The following is a 1412-nucleotide window of genomic DNA, read 5'->3' on the forward strand; positions in this document are numbered from 1 at the left end:
ATCAACAACCACCTAGGAAATCTCTGAAGCAGCGGTGGCATCTCTTTGAGATGCCTCAATTTATTGTGGAAAATGAACCTTGTCCCATGAAACCTGCACCTGGATTGGGAAATGAGGCGAAACAGTGAGCAGCTCAGCTGCAAGCAAGGCTTAAATAAATGGAGTTCTTGTGGGAAGGGCACCTCCTGCTTTTTAGGGGCAGCTCTGGTGAGCTTGGGGCCAGTCTTTGTAGGACATCACGTTCAAAAGCTTCAACACTGGACAGGTTGCTAAAGTTACAGCTAAATAACGTTATACCATCGAGCTAGTCGTGGCTAGAAAAAAGAGAGAGAGACCATCCAAAGTCCTTCAGGCTGTGGAAGGTCTCCATCATTTAGTGCTTATATGTGTGGTGGACCTCATTGCCTCCTCCGTTGTGCAGTGGCTCAAGGAATGTCTCTGAAGGTCTCAGTCTCGTTTCTTTCCCCCTCTACCCTCGGGTTGAATTTGAAGCAGCATCCATCCGAGATAGTAGCGAAGAGTTGAGAGCTTTTTTTTATGGTCAGGATGTGAAGTAAGAGCTCTGCATGGAGTAGAGTCGGTCGATGGGGTTACCCACACGGGCTTGGAGGAGGTTGGCTTCAGCTGTTGACAGCAGACAGTCTCCCAGATGGCTGATGCTGTCACTGTCCATATCGTGGAAAACTCCTTCTGAGTCTAGGAGAGGAAGGAAAAGGGAATGAGTGTGAACGTGGCACGAAGGTGTCTCGTGGGGAGCTGCATCACAGAGAAAGGGTGACAGCAGAACTGTGCTTCACCTGGTCAGCAGGGCTGGTATGAAGTTATTCCCACACACAGGACCAGCTTTAGGTATAACTTTTCCTCCCTCACCCAAACATTTGGAGGAGGTAAGACCCCAAACCTCACTCCCCAGCCCCTAGAAGAACTTGGTCTGAGGCTCTGGGCCTCACCAAACTTCCTCTGAGAAAGTTTTGGCACAAAGTCCAAGTCCTTTGGAGCACTCAGTGCTGCTGGCTTGACCAGGGGTCACAGCAGAGTTGGCATTTCATGGCTTGGACTGCTACGTGCAGCTTTGATGTAGAGACACAATCAGAATCCCAGAATTAACTGGATTGGAAAAGCCCTTGAAGATCATCGAGTCCAACCATGAACCCAACACTGACAAGTCCCCGACTAACCCATGTCCCTCAGCACTGTGTCTACACGACTCTTCAATCCCTCCAGGGATGGGAAGGTTGGAAAAGATCTCCAAGATCATCAAGTCCAACCATCAACCCAACCCCATCATGTCCCACTAAACCATGTCCTGAAGTATCAGGTCTACATGTTTTTTGAACCCCTCCAGGGATGGGGACTCCACCACTGCCCTGGGCAACCCCTTCCAATGCCTCAGAACCCTTTCAGCAAAGAAA

The 1412-nt window shown here is 49.6% G+C and overlaps 1 protein-coding gene across 1 annotated transcript in view; it reads right to left on the reverse strand.

Moving 5' to 3' along the window:
- Nucleotides 1-541: 541 nt before the first annotated feature.
- Nucleotides 542-1412, reverse strand: part of LOC104521868 (LIM homeobox transcription factor 1-alpha) — a 4071-nt gene continuing 3200 nt past the window's right edge. The window contains exon 6 of the mRNA XM_010163987.2: nt 542-696. Within this exon, the coding sequence (XP_010162289.2) occupies nt 542-696 (155 nt within the window). The remainder of the gene's footprint in view (nt 697-1412) is intronic.

Source organism: Antrostomus carolinensis, unplaced genomic scaffold (genome assembly GCF_000700745.2).
Source record: "Antrostomus carolinensis isolate BGI_N321 unplaced genomic scaffold, ASM70074v2 scaffold7953, whole genome shotgun sequence".
NCBI classification, from domain to species: Eukaryota; Metazoa; Chordata; class Aves; order Caprimulgiformes; family Caprimulgidae; genus Antrostomus; species Antrostomus carolinensis.